Raw genomic sequence first — 25000 nt, 5'->3', positions numbered from 1 at the left:
TTGCAGTGTGTGGAGTGTGTGTCCACTCTCAAAGTCCACTGTCCGGGTGAGGCTGACAGCTCCACTCTCCTGGTTGACACTGAACAGGTTGCCAGGGTTCACCAGCAGCATGTAGGACAGAGTCTTCCTCTGGAAGGAGATGGCCCCCACCATCGCCACACTGCAGGGGGAAACAGGAACAGGATGTCATAAGGAGATACAGTATACAGGAAGTGATGTCATCGGGAGACGCATTAGACAGGATGTGATGTCATAAGGAGACACATTCACGAATGAAATAGATCTCCAGGGAGCAAGAAATTATCCATCTTCAGTCTGATATCATCACTCTCATCCATAGCATCTTTATTTTGTTGTTTTCTGGATTAAGACACACACACTTGCACCTACTACACCCACGCAAATAGGCACATGCACGCTCATGCACCGACACGCACGCACACACACACACACACACACACACAGGGTGGGCAGGAGATTAATACATTGTGCTCCAGTCACCAGAGGCCTGAGGAGGCAGGTTCAGACACACACTTTGCCCTTCATGTTTATCCTAAAGTTTATTTTAATACATATTTGAATTAGCCACACTTTCATATTCTGAGCGCCGGGACAAAATGATGCATCTGCGTCCCTCCTTCACCCCCACCTTCATACCCCCCGCCCCCCCAACACATGACACATAATGCAGAGGAATCATCCACGTTCACACAATACTTTGGCTTCCCCTCTAATGAGCAGCAGAGGCGGCACACACACACAAAAACACACACAAACACTCACACACACACCCACATAACAAGCACAATACACAAGCAAAAATACATGTGCACAGACATATGTAGAACACACGCATTCATTGGTTCACTGATGCTATTACCCCTCCTCCCTCATTGTGAAATGCATGGTGCACCCTGTCTTTTCCCTCATCCTGTTCCTGACCCACATCCAGCAGTTATTCCTGTCCAGTGTCACCTGTAAAACCCTAGTTCATTCACCTTCCTAGTAATCTCCAATCACAACCTATTCCCCATATAGTGCACTAGGTGGCTCTGGTCAAAAGTAGTCCATAATATGGGTAATTGGGATTAGCCCATTCTAATCTCTCCAAACCTAGGGTGTACTCACGCTTGGCCCACGGGCGTGTTCTCTGGGACAGTCAGGGTGTAGGAGGCGTTGGTGAACTGTGGGGGGCGGAACCCTGCCAGAATAGCCACTGTTGCAGGGGGACCCTTCCTGCCCTGCGTGTCAACCACCTGCACCCTCAGCATGTACTCCCTGCTGGGGGTCAGGGGTCGGCCGGTGGTCCTGACCTCCCCAGAGCTACGGTCCACCTCAAACGAATCCTCGCCGCCTAGTTACGGGATATAAACAACACGTATAAACACACATGGCTCTTCCAAGTGACTCAAAGGTTTTCTTGAAGGGATAGTTGACCCCCAAATTAAAGTTGTTCTGTGTTTTCACACCTCAACACACAGCTTGCCCCGGGGCCTTATAGACAATCATGTGAGTGATATCATGTAGCAGAGACAGCTGTGCAGAAATGGACATCCCTAAGACATTTCTGATTTCTTGGGCTGGGGGGCTGGTGTGTGTGTTTATTTGTGTATAGAGATGGGGGTAGAGGACCCTTCTGCCAGCTGGGGCTGTGTGTGTGCGGTGTGTGTGTGTTATCGGGTTAACATCCAGCCTCTGATCTTTCTCTGAGAAGAACAGGATGACAGGGTCATCTTCATCCATGTCCCCCTGGGCAGCAGCATCAACAGAAGAGAAAGAGAGAGAAGAGGAGGAGGAGGAAGAGAAAGAGAGAGAAGAGGAGGAGCAAGAGGAGGAAGAGAGAAGAGGAGGAGGAGGAGGAAGAGAGAGAAGAGGAGGAGGAGGAAGACAGAGAGGAATATGAGGAGGAAGAGAAAGAGAGAGAAGAGGAGGAGGAAGAGAGAGAAGAGGAGGAGGAAGACAGAGAGGAATAGGAGGAGGAAGAGAAAGAGAGAGAAGAGGAGGAGGAAGAGAGAGAAGAGGAGGAGGAAGACAGAGAGGAATAGGAGGAGGAAGAGAAAGAGAGAGAAGAGGAGGAGGAAGAGAGAGAGGAATAGGAGACACACTGCTGCTGGTAGCCAGGGACATGTAGCTAATCACAGCTGCATTGTTCCTGTCACTCACTTCTTTTGGATTGTTCATTATTTCATTTTTGTATTTTATTCAATCTATATCTATTTTATTTTTTCTTTGTTATAATTTATTGTACATTATCGCTGTCTTAGGGATGTCCAACACCTAGTACCCTAAAAATAGAACACTTGCATGTCATCCTTTCATTAAATGATTTTATCTCATCAGAGTTCAGCTATCTAATCTAATCAAATGTAATGTAAAATGGACACTATGTAAACGTTGTATCAATTCAATCACAATGTTGATCGACATTTCACTCACCGTCCAGTAGCAGGAAGTGTGCGTTTCCTATTGTGCCGTCTCGTTGGCGGGCGGTGAGGCGGTAGACCACCGAGCCTGGTGCGGCGTCAGGTCCCACTGCACCCAGGTAGGGCTGAGGGAACATGCCCCACTGCAGGTCTGCCAGGGTGGGCATACTCAGGCTCAGCCTGCAGAGGTACCACTCATCACCTACAGACACAGAAAAGATAAAGCGATTAAGGGTCAGGGTCAAACGTTAAGAGATACCAGTTGGTACAGTCAGGGGGACGTGGAATCACTACTAAGAGGTTGTCTGGATGAATTGTAGGCATATGAGCTAAATGCATTCTGGGAAAGTGGAGGACTAGTGTCTGCTGAAGCTCCTCCTTTTAGCCAAAAACAAACCATGTCTGTGCCACTTCCCACCGTTGGGCTTTGACTTTTCCAAACACATCCATCCATCTGTCCCTTTCAAAGTGTTCGCGATCCCTGGCACAATCTCCTTAATCTTATTTGCCTCTCAAAATCAATTTCTCAACAATCCGCTGGTGTCACCTTCCCCCCCTGACGGCAGTCACAGCTCTTGGATGACGCTGGACTCATTCTCTGGGTGGAGACAAATGGCCAGATGCAACAAGGCTGATAGGTTCCCTGTTTCCATCCCAGGCTGATAGGTTCCCTGTTTCCATCCCAGGCTGATAGGTTCCCTGTTTCCATCCCAGGCTGATAGGTTCCCTGTTTCCATCCCAGGCTGATAGGTTCCCTGTTTCCATCCCAGGCTGATAGGTTCCCTGTTTCCATCCCAGGCTGATAGGTTCCCTGTTTCCATCCCAGGCTGATATGTTCCCTGTTTCCATCCCAGGCTGATAGGTTCCCTGTTTCCATCCCAGGCTGATTGGTTCCCTGTTTCCATCCCAGGCTGAAGGGCTCTCCCTCCCTCGTCTGTTTCCTCGCTAGCAGCTATCTGCTGTCTGAGACTGTCGCTTCCCCCGAGGCCTTAGCAGTCAGTGAAAAGAATGACATTTTCTTTACAAACCCATCACCCTCTCTTTCTATCGCTCTTCACACGAGCATGTTTCCTACAAAACACACTGTCTGATAGCACACAGAGAGGGAGAGAGAGGGAGAGAAAAGGGGAGAAATAGAGAGAGAGGAAAGAGGTGGGGAAGGGCAGAAAGCAAGCAAGTGCTCTCAGAAGGCGTTCAGAAGTTCAGAAAAGAATCAGAGAAGGGGACTCCAGGCAAACAGACGCTGTGTGTTGTTGCTGCTTGTCGTCTGGTTTTGGGAGAGTTTGTTTTGTCTGCAGACTTGTGCTTCGTGTTGTTTGCAATGTCTGGAGCGAAGGAGAGACAACAGCAAATAAGAGGGAACTTCACATCTGAGGGAGGCAGGGAAGCGGCGGGTAAAAAGAGAGGGAGAAGAAAAGAGGATGAGGAAGACACAGGGGAGGGTGGAAGCCTTCTTGACAGGTCTTTTCAGCACAAGGCTCTAGATTCCTGTATTGCTATTTTGTAATTCAGTGGATGGACGTGGTTGTTTTGTTTGGCGCTGTTAGGCTTATACAGCAGTTGGCTATGTAGGAATTCCTCCACAGCCATTAATGACTCTTCCTAATGATAGCGGTGTCTTGATCCTTGGTCCACGCGACTGAGCACACACTAAGTACATGCCAAACACACGCATATATATACATAAATGCATACAAATGGCTGACTTAGGGTTGGCTCAGTGGGCTTTAACCATTAAACCGTGCCTGGGGGTCAAAAAGCAAGGGATGAGGAGAGATATAGGAGAGTTGAACACAAGAGTGTCAGTGTCATGACCATGGGAATGATCACGACCCGTACATAAACTGCTCACAGAGGAGAGATGAATCTCTTACAGTACGTACATCCACCACAGCTCTCTCTCTCTCTCTCTCTCTCTCTCTCTCTCTCTCTCTCTCTCTCTCTCTCTCTCTCTCTCTCTCTCTCTCTCTCTCTCTCTCTCTCTCTCTCTCTCTCTCTCTCTCTCTCTCTCTCTCTCTCTCTCTCTCTCTCTCTCTCTCTCTCTCTCTCTCTCTCTCTCTCTCTGCTGCTTCATCTGTCACCAGGGCCATCCATCTCTCTCTCCTTCTCTTCCCTCTTTTCTCCACCAAACTAGCAGAACTAAAGGGCAGCCAACAGATCCACCTCGTCAGTGTTCTGTGAGAGTGGATCAGTCGGCAAAGCTCCACACGTGTCTGTTACCGCCTTTCTAATCCACGTAAGATCCGATGGTAACCAGGCGAAATCGCCCCAGATACGATACACACCCGCCGTATTAATAGCCCAGTGACACTCGTCTGAGTCCACCCAAAGCTGTCTCCTCATTTGAATATCAATTTGAACGATGTCACGGATTGTTATGCAAATCCGTGAATAAAAGGGGAAAATTGTGTTTGTCTTCTTCCCCCTGATTTGATACACAGTGAATTAGAGATGCAGCCGTGCAAAAGAGGCCAGTATTGACGGAGCGAGAATGAGATTGCATTCAAGTGGTCTTTATGTGTCTGACATCAGATGAAGAGGACACATTTGAGTGGGGCCCAATTTGTGTCAGTACATTGACAGTGTTGTCCAATAACAGCCGACCAAAATGATACGAGGCTTCAACTGAAGGAGAAGTAATGACGGAATGGGGAAGATTCTTTCAGATCTCCATGAAGTACCAACGTAAGGGAGGGGCTAGTTGTCCTTTAACCATTACATTAAATAAAGAGGGTGATAGAGAGAGGGGACACCCATCCCATTTCCCCAAGCCCCCAGGACCCTCTTGGCCCCTCTTGGACCCTAGTGATCCCTCTCAGACCTGACAGAGATGGTGTGTGGTGTCTGGTGGCGTGATGCCGCTAGAACACACACCTGTGAGAGGACTGGAGGGAGATCAGCGGTACCACTGTTACCTGAGACCACCTGAGGTACAATACAGAGGGTAAGAGTCATGTACCTGAGCTAGGATTACACACACATACACACTGTTTGGTACATACACACAGATTTGTACTCCCACAACGCCCCTGGGGAGGTCACATAGGTGTGTGTGTGTTTGTGTGAATGACAGCGTGGGATGTGTCGCCTTGGTGACTCACAGAGCGCAGGTGTTCCCATGAGTCCAGTCTCCGTGGCAGCAGGTTAAGTCTTTGTGACATTTGAACACACACGCATGCAGGCATCTCACGTAATTGCCTGTCCTTGCTGGCCTGGCAGGGAGTTGACACTGTGTGTGTGTGTGCGCGTGCGTGCGTGCGTGCGTGCGTGCGTGTGTGCGTGTGTGTGTGTGCGTGTGCGTGTGTCAGAATCTAAAAAGAGTCTCCCTTTCATGCACGATTAACTACTCAATGATGTGGATCTCACTTTTGTTTTAATGACATGCATAATTACGTTTCAAATCAAGAGCTTTAGTCTCCTCTAAAACCATGTGATGCACAGTGAAATTCTTTAAGAGGAGACCAGTGTAAGGAGAGAGAGAGAGATAAAAAAAATAGAGGGACAGAGGGAAAAGAGAGAGGGGGAGAGAGAGAGGGACAGAAATAGAGAGATAGATAGATAGAGAGATAGAGAGATAGATAGATAGAGGGAGGGAGGGAGGGAGGGAGGGAGGGAGGGAGGGAGGGAGGGAGGGAGGGAGGGAGGGAGGGAGGGAGGGAGGGGGAGAGAGAGAGAGAGAGAGAGAGAGAGAGAGAGAGAGAGAAGGAGATAGAGAGGGAGAGAGGCTCAACGTGTGAGAGAAACCACAGAGCAACTTGCAACATCCTCTATACTTATATTACAGCTAGTTAGTGGATCATTGGCTGTGTCAATATTAGACCATCAAAAGAGACTGTCACCAAATCTTCAAAAAGGTGGGGTATAGTGGCCATTGGGTAGCTACTGAGAGGAATATTATGAGGGAGGAGAGTCATTGAGGGACAAACCCCCTCTGTTGTAGGAGCTGGGAACCCTGCTCCCCATCTGCTCCCTGGTAGCCAGCGGACTGAGGCGTTATGCATCCTAATTAATGATCTTCTAGACTGGCCCACTTTCCCCCCTGCATGCACACACAATTTTTTTTAAACCTGGTGGGTGGGGCAGAAAGAGAGGAGGAGGAGGGAGGGAGGGAGGGAGGGAGGGAGGGAGGGAGGGAGGGAGGGAGGGAGGGAGGGAGGGAGAAGATAGAAGTCAAGAGAGATGAGAGAGAGATAACAACATAGAAAGGGGAGAATGGATGGAAAAGGGAAATCATTATATTCACTCCCCTGTGTTCACTTAACACAGACAGCCTGATCTCACTGTGGACGTCCCCTGGTATTTCTGGTACCTAAAGTGGACAGAGTAATAGGACAGCCTTACTGTACTGCTACCATCACTCCCCTCATTTCTCAAATCCTCCTCTCATTTCTCCACATTTCACCCTTGGTTGACTTTTACTGCCCAAACCTAATGATATTCCAAACGCTCAACTGGTTTAACAGCTAAGCAACCAATCTGATGATGTAAATGCATGTAAATGCAATACTCCATGAAATACAAGAGACAGACAGCAGGAATAAGTTATTCTATTTTCTCTCCTGACAAAGCCACAAACAAACAGGCATTGAGAAACATGAGGGGAAAATGAATACATTTCAGCCACAGACAGAACTGTGCAGTGTGTGTGTGTGTGTGTGTGTGTGTGTGTGTGTGTGTGTGTGTGTGTGTGTGTGGGGTGTGTGTGTGTGTTTTCTGATAAGCCCTGAGGCTGTGTGTGGATGGAGCCCTCCCCACTACACACTCATCCACACACAGACAATCAAATGCAGAGGAGACATAGCTGCTCATGTATGTCCCTGCATGTCCTGTGGAGTGACAACGTTCCATCACATGACCCCACCCTCTCTCTTACTCCTCCTGGACTCTGGTCTCCCAGCACCTCGTGAACACATTAGATCCTAACTAACTACCACAACCAATAGCCACCCGTGTCATGCCTGTCTCTCTGGAATGAGAGGCCCACAGGGGGCTGCCCCCTCCTTGCCTGACCACAAATGTAGTATTTCACCACTCGAGGACCCTGGTCGCCCGTGAGTAAGTGAGCGAGCGAGTCCTCACAGTCGACACATCACGGAAACTCAATTAGAGCCATTCTGTGGTCGGGTGTGCATGGGGAATGGAGGGTTAGGGGAGGAACAGGGGTTATTATGGGGTTTTAGTAAGCTCCTAGCTACACTAATAGCGTTCTCCACTCCACCCAGACCACCGTCAAAATACACTCACCTTACTGTGAGGTGAACGCAGAGTATGTGTGTGACCTCTCAAGGTGAGTTATCAACAACAAGAGCCTCAGGCTGCTTCTACATGGAGTGTGTCTCCGTCAGTGGAGGCTGGTGGGAGGAGCTATAGGAGGACGGGCTCATTGTAATGGCTGGAATGGATCAGACTCAAATATGTGGTTTTCATATGTTTTATGCTTTTGATACCGTTCCATGATTTCATTCCAGCCATTACAATGAGCCCATCCTCCTATAGCTCCTCCCACCAGCCTCCTCTGGTCTCCATAGTCTAAAATGGCCTCCTCTCGGAGTTGATTTTCTGCATAACTCTGGTGCAGTTGGTGGTTGACTCGCTGGGCATGTTGTCTCCCTCCCACCGGCATCACTGGCCCACTGAGTCAGCCACAGCTATGATTCCTCACCAGATGGCGTCGATGGCACCATGTGGCGGGGAACATAAGAGCAATCAAACAAGACGCCTCTACACCAACTGTTAACATCAACTAACCATCTTATAATCTCTATCTCTTATTTCCCCACAGGTCGATACAGTACATTCTCTTTTCTCATATCCAGTATTCATTAGCAAGTAGGGAAATGTATAGTGTCACAGGTTATTTGCTTCAGCACACTCACGGTGCTCGAAGTGTTCCTAGTAAGCACTGCTCATCCTCACTGCGGAGTATAGATTGCTTCCCCCCACCAACGACACTGGGACCGGCTGAACTCTCCCAACTCTATATGCGGCTGGCGTCGGCGCGGTAGAAGACAGAATCTGGGTGGATAAGCCGGATCCAGGGGTTTGATTTTCCCAATAACTCCTAGGAATGGAATCAATCGCTCCAGAGGAGTGGAGAGGCTGGATCCAAAGCCGGAGTGAAAACCAAGCTCTCTGTCTTTGATGGCAGAGTGGAAAACAGTTGGATTTATTTATCCGATCCCCAATCTCGATGCTGCGTGAGAGGGGGTCTGCGAGGGAGGATTGGAGAAGGCCATCATGGGAAATTGGGTCAAAGGCCAAAGCCTGTCTGTGGAGCAGTGGTATGATAATACAATAGTGGCTTGTGCACATGCACACACACACACAAACACACACACACACACACACTCACACGCACACGCACAAACTACTACTTCTATTCAGAGGCAAATCCACTCGTCTTGCCAACCAAATCCCCCCTAAACACTCACATACAGTATACATTCACATTAAGTCCCTGCCAGTGGAAGGGCAGTGACTATAGTTATTAAATGTCCTTGGGGAACTTTTCAATGCTGTCATACTTCTAGTCATGAGGATTTTACAATTGAATTCATTCTCCTTTAGTTTGTGTGGTTGAGTGTATGAGGTACAGCTGCTGTAATCTCAACCACCATAAGAGAAGTTTGTGATGGTGAGACTACTTCTGCAAGAGTTACGCCCAGAGATAAAATGAGAGAAGAAAGGAGAGAACATGAAAGAGTGGATAAAGCAACGTAAGGCTCAGTATTCCAAACTGTATTTTATCAAAAGTATTTCAAAGTCACCTCAGAGAGAGAGAAAATCTAAGAGAGAGACAGAGAGAGAGAATGTGTGAGAGTGTGTGTGTGGGAGAGAGAAAGAGAGAGAGAGAGCGAGAGAGAGAGAAAGACAGAGAGACAAAGACAGCGAGAGTGTGTGGGAGAGAGAGAGCAAGACAGAGAGAGAGCGAGAGAGAGAGAAAGACAGAGAGACAAAGAGAAAGAGAGAGTGTGTAGGAGAGAGAGAGAGAAAGACAGAGAGACAGAGAGAGAGAGACAGACAGAGAGAGAGAGGAGAGAGAGAGAAAGAGAAACAGAGGTCAAGAGAGAAAAACGACAGAGGGGTAGCTCTCAGAAGGTTTTCACTCATCTAACACTCATTCTTTCTTTTATGTCTTAAATCTCTCTCTACCCTTACCACCATACCTCAATAATTCAACTTTTACATCTACTGAAAAACTGACACATGCAGACTCTCACAAGCTGTGAAAGAAAATACATTGTGATCTAAAACATGACAACTGTCGGTTAAATTATGAATATCTGAGGACTTTTGTCAGACATAAAAAAATAAAACAGTACATTTTTTATGTGGCAACTCATTCGTTATTGATGTGTTATGTCAAGATATTTCTCTGTAGAAACGGACAATTGTGGAAGTGTGTTTAGGGAGGCGAGGCGTGTGTGTGTGTGTGTGTGTCTGCTTGTCGAGGGGTTATGTTGTATTTAATAGAATCAGCCATATAACTTTAAGTGAGCAACACAATCACATTTCATGTAGGCATTCACAGGTCCAATTTCAGTTGATTATCTCACTGTGTCAATGTCCACGTCAGCAGGAGGGTGTGAACAGCTGAACCCAGACCTGCCTACAGGATTTGGATCTGCCACAGCTGCCAACAGTGCCTGTCTTCAATCACCTGACATCTACACCAACCATTGGTGACAGACAGACCGATACACATACAGTGCTGTACATACACACACACACACACACACACAAAGAGGTGTTACTGCAAACAAACACACACACACTTACACAGATGTAGCGCTGATGGGCAAACACCTCAGGTGACATGGGGTTGAAAAGAACACAATGTGTGTGTGTGTGTGTGTGTGTGTGTGTGTGTGTGTGTGTGTGTGTGTGTGTGTGTGTGTGTGTGTGTGTGTGTGTGTGTGTGTGTGTGTGTGTGTGTTCTGGTCAGGCACTGGTGGACAGGGACAGAAAGGGGAGGCAAACTCCCTGACCCTGAGCATCTCATAGACTGCAAGAACACCACACTAGACAGCTAGCGACTTGCGTGTGCCTGATGCCTTGAGTTGTGTGTGCCTGTGTGTATCTCTCTCTGGTTGTCTGAGTGGGTTTGTGTGTGTCTGACTTCTTCACTTTCTGATGAGACTCCCTCTACTGGAGCTCTGTGGTGTGTGTGTGTGTGTGTGTGTGTGTGTGTGTGTGTGTGTGTGTGTGTGTGTGTGTGTGTGTGTGTGTGTGTGTGTGTGTGTGTGTGTGTGTGTGTGTGTGTGTGTGTGAAAACTGTGATCCCTTATCAGCAACCATCATATGGATCAACAAAGAAACAACAACGAAAGAGGAAAAGCACTACTGAGCCTGGCTGTGTGTTATTGTGTGAGTGGCTGTGTGTTATTGTATGTGTGGCTGTGTGTTATTGTATGTGTGACTGTGTGTTGTTGTGTGAGTGGCTGTGTGTTATTGTATGTGTGGCTGTGTGTTATTGTGTGAGTGGCTGTGTGTTGTTGTGTGAGTGGCTGTGTGTTATTGTATGTGTGGCTGTGTGTTATTGTGTGAGTGGCTGTGTGTTATTGTGTGAGTGGCTGTGTGTTATTGTATGTGTGGCTGTGTGTTATTGTGTGAGTGGCTGTGTGTTATTGTGTGTGTGGCTGTGTGTTATTGTGTGAGTGGCTGTGTGTTATTGTGTGAGTGGCTGTGTGTTATTGTGTGAGTGGCTGTGTGTTATTGTGTGAGTGGCTGTGTGTTATTGTGTGAGTGGCTGTGTGTTATTGTGTGAGTGGCTGTGTGTTATTGTGTGAGTGGCTGTGTGTTATTGTGTGAGTGGCTGTGTGTTATTGTGTGAGTGGCTGTGTGTTATTGTGTGTGTGGCTGTGTGTTATTGTGTGTGTGGCTGTGTGTTATTGTGTGTGTGGCTGTGTGTTATTGTGTGAGTGGCTGTGTGTTATTGTGTGTGTGGCTGTGTTATTGTGTGTGTGGGTGTGTATGTTTGTGTGTGTGATGTGTGCCAATGCTTGTGTGTGACTGTTCGCGTGTACACACCAGAGCCAGGAAGAGGATTGAGGGAACTGGGGCGCACCAAAGCCAAGGTTCCAACTATTTGCCATTCAGGTGAAATAGCCCTATTTTCCACCCAAGTGATTCCGTATGGGAGTTGTGGGATCAAATCCCTGAGACCAATGCTGGCCTGCTGAGCTAGCCCACACAAACAGGGGCTTCCCACAGACACACACAGGGGCATGTGAAAGCACATCTTTTCAAGCATGGGGTCATGATAGACATAAAGGGTTTTCTGTGTTGGTGCAACATGGGTGACGGGAGACGAGACCTGGGGTGTAAATTATAGGTTGGCTTGGTACCCACATATGACCTGAGTACCATTTCACACAGAAGCTGTGATACACATAGATCCAACACACACACACACACACACACACACACACACACACACACACACACACACACACACACACACACACACACACACACACACACACATACAGAAGACAAGAAAACTCCCACCCATGCACCACACACACACACACACACACACATACATACACCCCCAAAGAGCAGTGACAAGGCCTAGTGATCAAAGGAGCAGATTTTCTCCATTGTTTGCATAAATAGCCAGCAGAAGCTGTTTAGAGAGTGTGCTAAGCCCACCACAGAGCTTTTCAATACCACACTGGACCCTACTTATGGAAAGGAACACACAACAATAGGGCAGATATTCAACCAATCTGCTTCAATCTTCTAAAGCCGGCGAAGCCGCCACTTTGGCTTCCTCATAATAGAGGAGCAGGGTTTTCCCTAAACATCGCTTAGGCAAGGCAGGCTGCCGCCTTACTCTGTTGCTTGCTGGCTTACAAACTTTGGGTTTTGTTCAGTTGGACTCAGTTTGAAGAGGACATGCTAGTGTCTGCTTCCATGGGCTGTTGCTTGGTGAGACTCCGCTCAAGAAAACAATACTAGGGGAAACCCTTAAAGGGAGAGACAGAAAGGTCAAGTCCCTACTTGTTTTTGAATGAGTTTGTCTTTGTCCTTGTTTTGCTCGTTGTTCTATAGCTTTTTCCGGCCCCCATTCTGACGTCTTGCCATTTTTCATTCTGTCATTCTCACTCAAACTCTTGAACTCTCTCAACCTCCCTCTCTGACTGTATTTCTCTCTGCTTCCTTCCTTTCTCTTTATTCTCCTCACTCTCTTCCTTGAAGGATTAGACCAGGGTCTTGAGTATCTCCAGCAGGGAGTTTTAGCCAATAATAGACCGAATTACTTCTCACACAGATTCCCCAAAATAAAGAGCAACCACTCCCTCCTTTCCTCAAACACTCTTTTTTCATATTACCTCTTTCTCCCTATCAGATCCAGCATGCATTGGGAGCTCCAGCAACCAGATATACAACTAACGTGGACCTGGAAAACCATCCAGGTAATTGATCTATGTGACTAAGGAGCAGCACATATTACAGTGTTAGCGTTAGTACAGTACGTAGCATGGCTCAGGGTGTTCCACCGTGGACGTGAAGGGGCTGGCGGTGGCTAGGCTAATTGCTGTGGAAGCGTGGTGGGGGTGATTAAGCTCACAGAGCGGAGTCCCTGTTCCTCTAATGAGAGCAGCTGTCGAGGCGCAGGACCCTTTGATAGTGCGGGGGTGTCTCCGTGTCCTAGGACCCCCTGCTTCTATGCACACACACACATAACACACACATTACACACACATAACATACACAGAACACACACACGCACACACCCCCCAGGATAGCGGCAGCAGGTAGCCTAATGGTTAGAGCGTTGGGCCAGTAACCGAGAGGTTGCTGGACTGAATCCCTGAGCTGACGAGGTAAGAACCTGTCGTTCTGCCCCTGAACAAGGCAGTTAACCCACCGTTCCCCAGTAGACAGTTATTGTAAATAAGAATTTGTTCTCAACTGACTTGGCTAGTTAAATAAAGGTTAAATAAAAATAGAGAACATAAATAATCTCCTCTTAGTGGTACTCATTTTCTCTTCTCTCCCTTTACCATGACTCATCTTCTACCCATTTCTGATCTCCTTTTATATTTTCTTAGTTGTTCTATCTCTCTCATCAGCTCTCTTGCTCCTTCACTCTCTTCCCTCCTAGATTTGAGCCTCCTCTTTGTCTCCCCGTCGAGCCTCCTACGTTTCCTGCCCTCTTCTGTCCTCATCTTCTCCCCTTCACTCCAGGCCTCTCTCCTCTTCCGTCCTCCTCTCTCCTCTTCCATCCTCCTCTCTCTAATCTTCCTCTCCTCTGCCTTCTTCCCTCCTGCTGTGTGTCTGTCAGGCACGTCAATCAGAAGCCTCCTGTGGACCAGGGTCAGTGACATGTCCCCTGGGTTAATCCAAGTCACAGACCCAGTATCCTCTCCCTTAGTCATATGATTTGTAAGTACAGATGTAGGGTCTTAATTTAAGCCATTGTGCTACAGCAGGAAAATAATCCTGCAGTAACAGGGCATTTCTATTATTATGTGGATTATAGTTATTGGACATATTTCTAGGGCTTGATACATTTTCAGTAATAGAAAATCAAGTCTGAAATGTGTGTAAATTACAAACTTCAGAAGCCTTTTGAAACCTCAAATACACTACAAGTTTAAAATGTCCTGCATTGCAGGAACGTTCTCCTGCAACAGGGTGATCAAGTTAAGATCCTAAATCTGTACGGGATAAGTAAACAATGATAAGGAGAATTGATTCAATGAATTTCAACTTTCAATCCTTCATTTGTGAAGGCAAACTTTCTCAGTTTGATTAATCGCTGCAAAATACTTTACCATCTGGACAGCAGTGATATGCTCCATTCTGACTCAACACCACACACATAATGTTGGAGCTGAGCGCAGTATGGCATCATGACGTGTCACCATCTGAGCACAGAGCAGGAACCAAATAACATCCAACACCAGATCTGATGCAACTCTAGAGGCTACTGCTGCATGTCACTGATTCAAAGCTAAAGGACATCAAAAAACACATCAAGCAAAAAGAAAATAGGACTTTATATACAGTAGAAGCCAGAAACGTCACATGTTGGTCACTCACAGATACTGTTTTAAATATATATATATTTTCCTTCAATTCGCAAGAGGCTGAATGTATCTCACAGGAGAAAGCATCCGAGCGAGTGAAACAGCGCCCCTCTGTCTCTCTATGTGTAGGCCATCTATCTGATGCTGTCTGGTACAAACAGGTATGACATTGCTGCCCGTAGCATTGAAGGCAAGAGAAGCCATCGAGCATCTGGCCTCTCTTGACCCAAAAATGATATGATCCAACCATTAATTCATACATTGTTGTTCCCCTGACCTGAGAGGATGGAAGTTCAATATGTTGCTAGACGTAGAAGGCTAATGTTTAACTAGCTAACGTTACCCATGAATGGAAGTTAGGCTAGCGAGCAAGCATTTTAGCCAGGTAGCCGAGGACAACAAAACATTTAAGTGATTGACCGTTTCGTCAACATGAATGAGGAGGTTTGTTTCTCTACAAGTAGGGTGAGTCAACATGTTTTTCACGCACACACGGAATCTCGCACACAGAAATCAGAACCATGGACAGCCACGTCATATTTAGCTTACATTGATTGGACTAAATTGTTTTTGGTATCTTTTAGTTGTCACTGTATTAGACTAAGCATAGGTGATTAGATGATGTTGAAATGGGGCTGGAATAGTGGAGGCAGCTCCTGTTTTCTTTGTGACTTGCGGTGACTCTCCGTGGTTCTAAATCAATAGTTGTTTAGTGGTCCGAACATTAACTTGCTTATCATGCTGTAGGTCATGTAACTCTCTGTTACTGTACATGCAATATGCTTTGTGGACTTCACTGGACAGATGCTGCTATCTGGTTTTGTGATGAAACTAAGGTGTGGTTGAATTTATTCTGCCACTGTGTCTTCTTATTGTCTCGGCTATAGGCCTATACATCACGGTCACAAGGCATATGAACTAACAGGTTATAGAGCAAACAATGCAATTTTTACAACACATAGGTTGTAATATGGCTTTTAGGGGGGGGGGGGGGGGGCTTGGCTTCCAAACACCGCTCCTGGAAACCATTCTACTGATCTGAATGTACAGTAGTTGTTGAACCGTGGAGGAACCATACCTTGACTCCAGCTGTGTAGACTAACAAAGCACCGTCTCGGGGTGCTTTTTCTCCCCAACATGCTGTGAAACCGTGGACAGGTGGAAACACACTTCATAGCATAAGGACTATTTGCAATTCAATGAGAGAGCAGGATGAGAGCGTTAGCTGTACACTGCCTCATCACGAGGAAACGTTGAAGTGGAGAGAGACGGAACGAGAGAGAGGTGCTGGAGGAGGAGAGAAAAAGACAAAGAAATTCCAAAGGGATGAGAGAGAAAAGGGAGAGAGAATAAAATGGAGAGAGGAATGAAGAGAGAGAAATACAGATAACAAATGTGAGAACACGAGCAGAGAGAGAGAGCGAGGCAGACCGGGGGGAGCAGAGAGAGAGAGCGAGGCAGACCGGGGGGAGCAGAGAGAGAGAGCGAGGCAGACCGGGGGGAGCAGAGAGAGCGAGGCAGACCGGGGGGAGCAGAGAGAGAGAGCGAGGCAGACCGGGGGGAGCAGAGAGAGAGAGCGAGGCAGACCGGGGGGAGCAGAGAGAGAGAGCGAGGCAGACCGGGGGGAGCAGAGAGAGAGAGCGAGGCAGACCGGGGGGAGCAGAGAGAGAGAGCGAGGCAGACCGGGGGGAGCAGAGAGAGAGAGCGAGGCAGACCGGGCGGGGGAAACGAGAACGAGAGAGAAAGAGAAATAAACTGAGTTATGTTAATGGCCTTTGCTCCCAGAGCCACTCGCTGTGTTAATGACAACTTCACTAATGTGCAGATTTAGGAGACTGGCTTCCCAGCCTAATGTTGATCCAGATCCATGCAAAGGGGAAGAGCAGCAGCGGAGGCACTCCTGGTAAGTGCCTTAACGCGCCTGTTATTGTACAGCAACGACAAACAGCATCTGATTAGAGGGGCGCGATAATAGGCAACAGATTTGGTCCGGTCCCAATTAATTATTTAACAAGCTCCGTGTGGCCGCTCTCTCTCACTCCGTCTTTCTTTCAAAGTGCCCACCCGCGAGCGTTTCCTTATGTGTGGCGTTGATTAATACCGGGACCATATCTGGGCCGTGCGACCATTCGTCTGCATTAAAGTGCGCGTTTCACTGTTTTTCGCCTCTCTCTCTCTCTCTCCCTCTCTCGTTCTCGTTTTTTGCTTACGAGAGCTTTTCGTCCCCAAGAGTGCGACTTGCACAGCACACCCAAAGCGAGAGGCGCATTTTCTTCCATAAAATAACCGCCACGCAGACGCCCCACACAAACACACACACACTGTGTGTGTCTATGTCTGTGTGTAAGGGTCTCCCACAGTGTGTGGGTCCTACACACCCTGGCTGTCGTTTAGGCAGATCGGAACCGAGTCTCCCTCCATCACCTTTAATCAGGTCTTTTCATGCACTGTTCCCACTCTCAGACAGCAGTAATGAATTCACCCCACTGACACTGGAGCCTCTCTCTCTCTCACACACACACACACACACACACACACACACACACACACACACACACACACACACACACACACACACACACACACACACACACACACACACACACACACAGAGAGAGCAAGATAGTGAGGGAGAGTGTCTATGTCTATGAGAGAAAGAGAGAGAAAGCAGAGAGAGGGAGAAAGCGAGAGAATGAGTGAAAGAGAGAGAGAGAGGGAGAGAGAGGGTGGGAGAGAGAGAGAGGGTGGGAGAGAGAGAGGATGGGAGAGAGAGAGAGAGAGAGAGAGGGTGGGAGAGAGAGAGAGGGTGGGAGAGAGAGAGAGAGAGAGGGTGGGAGAGAGAGAGAGAGGGTGGGAGAGAGAGAGAGGGGGTGGGAGAAAGAGAGAGAGGGGGTGGGAGAGAGTAGGAGAGAGGGTGGGAGAGAGAGAGTGGGTGGGAGAGAGAGAGGGGGTGGGAGAGAGAGAGAGGGTGGGAGAGAGAGAGAGGGTGGGAGATAGAGAGAGAGAGAGAGAGAGGGAGAGAGAGAGAGAGGGTGGGAGAGAGTTAGAGAGAGAGAGAGGGTGTGGGAGAGAGTAGGAGAGAGGGTGGGATAGAGAGAGGGGGGGTGGGAGAGAGAGAGGGGGTGGGAGAGAGAGAGAGAGGGTGGGAGAGAGACAGAGAGAGAGGGGGAGAGAGAGAGGGTGGGAGAGAGTTAAAGAGAGAGAGGGGGGGTGGGAGAGAGAGAGAGAGGGTGGGAGAGAGAGAGAGGGGGTGGGAGAGAGAGGGAGGGGGTGGGAGAGAGAGAGAGGGCGGGAGAGAGGGGGAGAGAGAGAGAGAGAGGGTGGGAGAGAGTTAGAGAGAGAGAGAGGGTGGGAGAGAGAGAGAGTGGGAGAGAGAGAGAGGGGGGGGGAAAGAGAGAGGGGGGGGGGAGAGAGAGGGGGGGAGAGAGAGAGGGTGGGAGAGAGAGAGGGAGACCCTTGAAGAGGTCCTCAGGTTCCCTGGCCCAGCCTATTAAGTCTCTCCTAAGTTTCATAATTTGCCGTATAAATATTCAACATCCTCAGCTAAGGTCGGCGGTGTCCTAACAAAAACTGTCCTAATGATAAAAACTGAGCCTCGCTCCCCTTCCTCTCCACCACAACCCTCTCCTCACTTCACCTACTTTCCCAGTCACCAATTATTCCTCCAAACCTCTGCTATCTGAGATAGGAAACAAACCGAAGAGGAAAAACAAATCCCTCCATTTTACCTTTTACCATAAAAAAGAAAACTGTAGAGCTCTTGTTCTCGTCAGGGAAGGGGTTTGGGGGTCCATCTGCAGAGAGAGGCCCACCCCCTGGTTACCCACAATGCCGAGCATACGCGTGTTTGTTTTTACGTTTCGCATCTCCAATGTGTTGAAACCAAGAGAAGGGAAAAAATTATTAAAATGACAACAAAAGAAGTCGACACCACATACCAGTTCACACCTCGACTGCCTTCCCACAACAGGGGAAAAGACTTTTGCATATCGGTTTAAAAATACATTTAAAGGCCTACAGCTTATCGCCAAATGCCTACCAACACATGCTTATTTTAAACATATTTAAACAGAGTGAGAGAAAGTCAGTCAGAAATAAGGAGGGGAGCTGCACAGTTGAGAAAGAAAGAGAGAGAGAGAGAGAGAGAGAGAGAGAGAGAGAGAGAGAGAGAGAGAGAGAGAGAGAGAGAGAGAGAGAGAGAGAGAGAGAGAATAAGAGAGGGAGAGGGCTGTGTTATTTCTCTGGGTACTACAGAGAGAGGATTAGGGATGACTGATGCATGTTTGCTTGTGGGAAGACTGGCATAGCAGCACCGACACAACATTAGCACAACATCAGGGCACAACCCTGAGTCACCAACTGGAGAAAAAGAGAGAAGAAGAGATGGAAAGCACAGTGGCAAGAGGGAAGCAGTGAAGACACAGTACCTGAGAGAGTCCTATACTTCCCCTTTTCTCCCTTCACGGGGTGCATCATAGCTTGCATGGAGAGTACAACTCTATTGTACCAACTCCTAGTGTCCATCCGGACTGGATTTCACCCGGCCATGCTAGCCTTGCATCAGGCAACATAAACCCCCCGTACGTACGCACGCACGCACGCACGCACGCACGCATGCACGCACACACACACTCAATCCAGTTTTACTCTCCCTACCCGTCTGCCTGCCTGCTAGCACTACAGCACTAACTCAGACGTTCCTCACAAGGAGGTGATATCGATGTTGACCTGTTTCCTCCTTTCCTCACCTCTGTTTCTTCACATTAAAGAACATTCAGGTCTACTGCAGGAGCTGCAGGGTGTAGCTGTAGAGAGAGGAAGGAGGAGAGAGGGAAAGAGAGAGATAGAAACAGGGAAAGAAGGAGAGAGAGACTGGAAAGAGAGAGTGAAAAAGAAAGAGAGACTGGTAAAGAAAGAAAAGAGGGACAGAGGGAGAGAGAGGAAGGGAAAGAGAGGTTCTCTGGCTGGATAGCAGGTGATCGATAGGAAGCCTCCTCTGCCAATCCAAGATGTGAGAGAGTGTATAGACAGAGGTGATCTATAGTCCCACAGAGCCACAGGCAACATGCTGGATTAGACACGCAATGTCAGTCAATCCAGACAGACAAGGGAGCTGCCATGCCTCTGTAGCTGGAATATACAGTCAGATCCTAGTCATGAGTTTCTGGGGTGAGGAAAAGCCCTATAGACAACCACAAATCCATAAATGAATTAGCACTATGTATTTAAAATGAACCTAGTTTTTTAGCTCTATCAAGTTTTATTTCACCCATCAAGTCGTATCACATCCATGAAGGGAAGTGTGCCCAACATTGTGGAATGGAACACAGCCCAAGTCACTCTCTTTTCTTTAGTATTCCGGCAGCACGGTGCGGGAGCGTCCAGGGGGAACTGAACTGGTGATGACTCCACTAGTCTTTTGTTTGGGCTTAATGCCGCTATCAGTCTCCGGCTGTGTTCTCCTAATTACGCCAAAGTGTCGTTGATCTGGCCGTTAACCCCGTTAACGAAACAATTAGCCAGCGCTGCAGCCATTCAGGTGAGGATTGATCCTGCCGCCGCACATACGAGGCTCCTTTTAAATGTATTGAATTCAACTGCAGGCCAAATTAAACTTTCTTTTTCTCGGTGTGTGTGTGTGTGTGTGTGTGTGTGTGTGTGTGTGTGTGTGTGTGTGTGTGTGTGTGTGTGTGTGTGTGTGTGTGTGTGTGTGTGTGTGTGTGTGTGTGTGTGTGTGTGTGTGAACTTAACGTGTACCCAATACTGTGGAAAATTGCATTAGCATTCCACATGCCAAAGTGGAGCTTGAGTAGCCTGTAAATTGGTTTCTATTTTAAGGAGTAAACGTGATCACAAGATTGGATTTCTACAAATAATGAAGAAAGAAGACATAGTAAGGGGAAGAGAGGGAAAGAGGAGTGGAAAAAGAAGGGAGATAAGGGGAAGAGAGGGAAAGAGGAGTGGAAAAAGAAGGGAGATAAGGGGAAGAGAGGGAAAGAGGAGTGGAAAAAGAAGGGAGATACAGGGAAGAGAGGGAAAGATGAGTGGAGAAAGAAGGGAGATAAGGGGAAGAGATGGAAAGAGGAGTGGAGAAAGAAGGGAGATAAGGGGAAGAGAGGGAAAGAGGAGTGGAGAAAGAAGGGAGATACAGGGAAGAGAGGGAAAGAGGAGTGGAGAAAGAAGAGAGATAAGGGGAAGAGATGGAAAGAGGAGTGGAGAAAGAAGAGAAATAAGGGGAAGAGAGGGAAAGAGGAGTGGAGAAAGAAGAGAGATAAGGGGAAGAGAGGGAAAGAGGAGTGGAGAAAGAAGGGAGATAAGGGGAAGAGAGGGAAAGAGGAGTGGAGAAAGAAGGGAGATACAGGGAAGAGAGGGAAAGAGGAGTGGAGAAAGAAGAGAGATAAGGGGAAGAGATGGAAAGGGAAGTGGAGAAAGAAGAGAGAGAGAGTAAGGGGAAGAGAGGGAAAGGGAAGTGGAGAAAGAAGAGAGAGAGAGTAAGGGGAAGAGATGGAAAGGGAAGTGGAGAAAGAAGAGAGAGAGAGTAAGGGGAAGAGAGGGAAAGGGAAGTGGAGAAAGAAGAGAGAGAGAGTAAGGGGAAGAGAGGGAAAGGGAAGTGGAGAACGAAGAGAGAGAGAGAGTAAGGGGAAGAGAGGGAAAGGGAAGTGGAGAAAGAAGAGAGAGAGTAAGGGGAAGAGAGGGAAAGGGAAGTGGAGAAAGAAGAGAGAGAGAGTAGGGGGAAGAGAGGGAAAGGGAAGTGGAGAAAGAAGAGAGAGAGAGTAAGGGGAAGAGAGGGAAAGGGAAGTGGAGAAAGAAGAGAGAGAGAGTAAGGGGAAGAGAGGGAAAGGGAAGTGGAGAAAGAAGGGAGATAAGGGAAAGAATGCAGAAGGGGTTTTTAACATATTATCTGTCATGCTCTCACCCCCTCATTATGCCCCCTTCCCCCGGGCATGGTGTGAGACAGCGGTGGTCTGATCTAGACACAGCACATCAATACACACACACACACACACACACACACACACACACACACACACACACACACACACACACACACACACACACACACACACACACACCTTCGCCTCACCCCCTTCACCCTCTGCTCTCAAACAAAGTGGATGTCTCCTGCTAGCTGTCAACCTCGAGACCCCATCTTCATCAACTGTAACCCCTCCCTTTCACCCCCCTCTACCCTCTTACCCCTTGTGCAACCCCTGTCATCCCCCCTATCATGGCCGCCCCCTCTGTGATCAAACCCCTCTCCAGTACCTAAAATGTAATGACAGCTGAGGACCAAAAGAAAGGCCTGTTGAACACAGAGAATGAGGAACAATAATGGAGAGAGGAGGGAGGGGCCAATAAGCCAACAGGCCAATCAGACTGAGGATGGAGGGGTCAATAGGGCAGGATGGTTAACTTGAGGAACTGTCAGTACACGGCATTACAATGATGGTCCGTCACAGCTGTTGGATGTTTGGTAGTGATTGGCAAATGAGAAGTGGTTCTCAACTGACCAACCTGGTTAAAAACAGGTTAAATAGATGAAGATAATATGAACTTGTATTGAAATACACAGATGAACACACAAAACACCCCACTATTATGCTGTTTATTAGTTGTATCTACTTAACCCATAGTTTACATTGAACATATTTCTAATGAGGCCAGGAGTGGATTTATCAGGGAGGACATGACTGATCCATATGGGGTGAATTTTTGGGATGGGTGGTGGATGACAATTGTCCGACATGGCACGCTGGTTTCAAACGGTCCAAGGAGACCCCCTCGGCCCCGAGTAGGGCCCAAACCGGATTACCAGGCGGCCATTTGATTGGATGTAACCGCTTCCAGACTTTAGAGCCTCATCCTGTTAAAAGACTATTAGAGGAACTGTTTCAGGAAAGAACTGATTGATTTCATCCCTATTATTCTTGTTAGCAATGACACACATACTGCACTGTATGTCTCAACACACACCCGGCACTGCCACTCACACACATGCATGTATGTACATTCCCTTTCCCTCTCACACACACACACACACACACACACACACACACACACACACACACACACACACACACACACACACACACACACACACACACACACACACACACACACACACACACACACACACACACACACACACACACACACAACCCCTCAAGCTCTTCAGTCTCCCTTTCTTGTTCAACTTATGAATTCAAATTGAAACGTGTCTTTGAATGCTCTCTTGTTTATTGTCAGTGTGATTCTTGGTTTGCATGTTTTCCCCTCTGATACCCCGTCCTCTCGAATATTGTTCAATCTTCCTCACGTCAAAGTCTGCGGCAGACCGGATTGAATTGGAATCATCTTTTTGGAATAAATTTCACAGCACATTTCAAAAACCCTGCCATCCGATGACGACTTTTTCCACCTTCGCAGCAAAAGAGAGGGAGATCAATTTAGGAGTCACTTGAAAGAATATTTTATCATGTTTAAAGAAGATTGTGGCTCTGCACTTGACAGAAGTTATTGATTTGAGCAGAAATCTCACTGCTGTTCTGGGAGAACCATGGGAAACTAGAAAACTTCATTGGAAACTAGAGAAGGAGATCTGTAGCTCCTGTGAGAAGTCCTTCCCTACACCTCTCTCCACTGGGTTTTACTCACTATTGGGGCAACTTCTACACTTTGAGCACTCCATTCTCCCAGTGTGTTATGGGAGAATGGAGGAAAGCTTCCTCAACAGTATTGTCTCTCTCTCTCTGTTTATCAGTGGAGGCTGTTGAGGGGAGAACGGCTCATAATAATGGCTGGAACGGAGCGAATGGAATGGCATGTGTTTGATGTATTTGATACCATTCCACTTACTCCACTCCAGCCACTACCATGAACCCATCCTCCCCAATTAAGGTGTCACCAGCCTCCTGTGCTGTTGATGGTGAAAGGGATCTAGACCTACATGTTCAGAACTAATTATCCAGACAACAGAGTGCCAGAGACAGACAACTGTGCATTCAGCTAGCATGAATGCAGCTGGGGATGTGGGGTGCCAGTAAAAGTCTAGTGGTCTTTGTTTTAGAGTGAAGGCCATGTTTTGGGTGCAGGGAATGCCAAAGGAGAGGAGAGGCTTTTGTGTTTATTTGTGTTTTTGGAACTATTTGATTGACAGTGGTGGTGGGAAGGTTGACATGAGGGCAGGGGTGCAACAGAGGAGAGGTGGCGAGGGGTTGCCATATAAGCTACTCTCTCTCTCACACACACACACACACACACACACACACACACACACACACACACACACACACACACACACACACACACACACACACACACACACACACACACACACACACACACACACACACACACACACACACACACACACACACGGGCAGCATGCATAGTCACAATCCTTCAAAGTTATCCAAGAAATGTAGCCTGCATGCCAACACATCTTCTTTAACAGCAGCATCTGCCACCAAACAGGAAAACAGGAAGATACTGAAAGTTAGAGGAAGAGCAACACTGAGGAACCGGGAGGAGGGAAGAGAGAGAGGAGGGAGTAGGAATGAGGAGGAGGGAGGAGGAGGAGGGAGGAGGGAAAAGAGAGAGGAGGGTGTAGGAGTGAGGAGGAGGAGGAGGAGGAGGGGGAGAGAGAGAGGAGGAGTAGGAGTGAGGAGGAGGAGGAGGAGGGGGGAACAGAGAGAGGAGGGTGTAGAAGTGAGGAGGAGGGAAGAGAGAGAGGAGGGAGTAGGACTGAGGAGGATGAGGGAAGAGAGAGAGGAGGGTGTAGAAGTGAGGAGGAGGAGGGAAAAGAGAGAGGAGGGAGTAGAAGTGAGGAGGAGGGAAGAGAGAGAGGAGGGAGTAGGAGTGAGGAGGAGGAGGGAAGAGAGAGGAGGGGGGAAGAGAGAGAGGAGGGAGTAGGAGTGAGGAGAGGAGGAAGAGAGAGGAGGGGGAAGAGAGAGAGGAGGGAGGGAGGAGTGAGGAAGAGGAGGAGGGGGGAGAGAGAGAGGAGGGAGTAGGAGTGAGGAGGAGGAGGAGGGGGGAAGAGAGAGAGGAGGGAGTAGGAGTGAGGAAGAGGAGGAGGGAAGAGAGAGAGAGGGAGTAGGAGTGAGGAAGAGGAGGAGGGGGAGAGAGAGAGGAGGGAGTAGGAGTGAGGAAGAGGAGGAGGGGGGAAGAGAGAGAGGAGGGAGTAGGAGTGAGGAAGAGGAGGAGGGGGGAAGAGAGAGAGGAGGGAGTAGGAGTGAGGAGGAGGAGGAGGAGAGAGTGCAAGAAGAAGCAGGACTCAAGCCCATAATGAGGCATGGCCGTTAACCTGATCAATTTTATCAGTAATACGACTAATTATTTCCTCTCCTTCTTAAACACACGCTGTTAATCCTGTTACTAGGCCTGGTATTTTGGGCCAAGGCTTAATTGGCACTGTACGAACAGAAGGAGAGAGGGATGGAGGGATTGACACAACAGCAGCTGGAATTATTTGGGACAGTATTTAATTTTTAGCCCTAGCAGATAGCAGAGAGCGTAAGCCGCTTTCCCGCGTAAAAA

The 25000-nt window shown here is 48.0% G+C and overlaps 1 protein-coding gene across 1 annotated transcript in view; it reads right to left on the bottom strand.

The window, feature by feature from the left end:
- Positions 1-25000, bottom strand: part of LOC129857658 (neural-cadherin-like) — a 109228-nt gene that overhangs the window by 57628 nt on the left and 26600 nt on the right. Inside the window, exons 2-4 of the mRNA XM_055926123.1 lie at positions 2437-2625; positions 1129-1354; positions 1-160 (exon numbers count right to left, since the gene is read on the bottom strand). The exon at positions 1-160 is cut by the window's left edge and continues 45 nt beyond it. Coding sequence (XP_055782098.1) covers positions 1-160; positions 1129-1354; positions 2437-2625 — 575 coding nt within the window. The remainder of the gene's footprint in view (positions 161-1128; positions 1355-2436; positions 2626-25000) is intronic.

The sequence above is a fragment of the Salvelinus fontinalis genome, chromosome 6, assembly GCF_029448725.1.
Source record: "Salvelinus fontinalis isolate EN_2023a chromosome 6, ASM2944872v1, whole genome shotgun sequence".
Taxonomy (NCBI): Eukaryota; Metazoa; Chordata; class Actinopteri; order Salmoniformes; family Salmonidae; genus Salvelinus; species Salvelinus fontinalis.
Note: the sequence above shows the minus strand (reverse complement) of the source record. Positions and strands in the feature narration are given on the sequence as shown.